Source organism: Seriola lalandi, unplaced genomic scaffold, assembly GCF_002814215.2.
Source record: "Seriola lalandi dorsalis isolate HSWRI2012SDOR001 ecotype SW California unplaced genomic scaffold, Sedor1 jcf7180002006740, whole genome shotgun sequence".
In the NCBI taxonomy this organism is placed as follows: domain Eukaryota; kingdom Metazoa; phylum Chordata; class Actinopteri; order Carangiformes; family Carangidae; genus Seriola; species Seriola lalandi.
The window spans coordinates 1-1184 of NW_019477393.1; the positions used below are offsets into that span (position 1 = coordinate 1).

Here is a 1184-nt window from a genome sequence, read left to right on the forward strand (position 1 = left end):
ATAACAACAGACAGAGAGAGATATAAAGATCACTGAGGTTTTTGTTTTTTTTATAACCTGCATCATATTTGCAGTGAACACAGTGATATCTGACATCTGAAAAATACATTAGATCCTGTCCACATGCTGCTGGTACATAATGTATGCGGCAAACTTAAGCTTAATCGGTTCAGCACATGCTCTACTGGAGAATATGCACGTTGTTGTTCCACTAAACCATGATTTATGTTTTTCTCCTGCTGCATTAACAAAGACAAATTGACTTGATCCAGTTTTTCTACCTAAATAAATTAAAGAGCAACAGAAGTTCAGCGACATGACATCAGTGCATCAGCGTATCTGCTCTTTGTGGATCAGGAGTCGACTGTAGCTCCTGCTTACCGTCTTCATCGTTGGTGATGGTGATGGCGACGATGTCGTTAACGCCCACCATGGCGCCGCTCCAGTGGTCTCCCAGCGGCGTACCGAGGTGCACCTGGAACTCCTCCTCAGGCTCGAACACGGAGTCGTCATTGATGTGAACCGTGCAGTTCTTCACCTGGGACACAAAAATAAAAACAAAGAATGAACTTTAAACTGACGACAAAGATACAAAAAGACAAACTGAAAGAAAAAATTCTACCTTCTCTCCTTTGAGGAAAGTGATGCGTGACTCATCAGCGTTGCGCCGCTCCTCGAAGTCGTCCATCACCATGGCAGACATGGTCCGGGTGAAACACCGCACGGATGACTTGAAGGACAGGTCGCCCGTACGGATGATGGGGATGTGGAGGACGCTGTCCTTCTCCTTCACAGTGTAGACGCTCTTCTCAAACTGCATGCTGGGAACTGAGAGAGAGAAATATGATGGTCAATTCTAAATACTGGTCAACACTAATTTATGAAAATATGAGATGATAGGTCAATAAGATCAATAAAAATGGACAGTATATTGTTGATATATGGCCTCTGGTGTTTACGTACTGTCCTGGAAGGTGTCAGTGATGACCACGTTGGCTTCGTAGGGCTCCTGTAGGACAGCACCCTGAGGAGAACTGAGGAAGACCACGAAGGACTCGGATCCCTCGATGGACGGGTTGTGGACGTCGTCCATGATGGTCAAACTGCAGGTCTGTAAAAATAAATAAATAAATCAGCATAATGTAAACTCAGCGTATCTGATAGTTTCCTCAGCGGGTGCAGAG

General features: G+C 44.8%; 1 protein-coding gene across 1 annotated transcript; it reads right to left on the minus strand.

Moving 5' to 3' along the window:
* Nucleotides 1-381: 381 nt before the first annotated feature.
* Nucleotides 382-1093, minus strand: LOC111671221 (extracellular matrix organizing protein FRAS1-like; the record flags this gene model as incomplete). The annotated part of the gene is made up of 3 exons (XM_023428291.1): nucleotides 964-1093; nucleotides 623-828; nucleotides 382-538 (listed from the first exon to the last, which is right to left on the minus strand). Coding segments are annotated over exons 1-3 (493 nt in total), but the record flags the coding sequence as incomplete, so codon positions are not given.
* Between the last annotated feature and the right edge of the window lie 91 nt (nucleotides 1094-1184).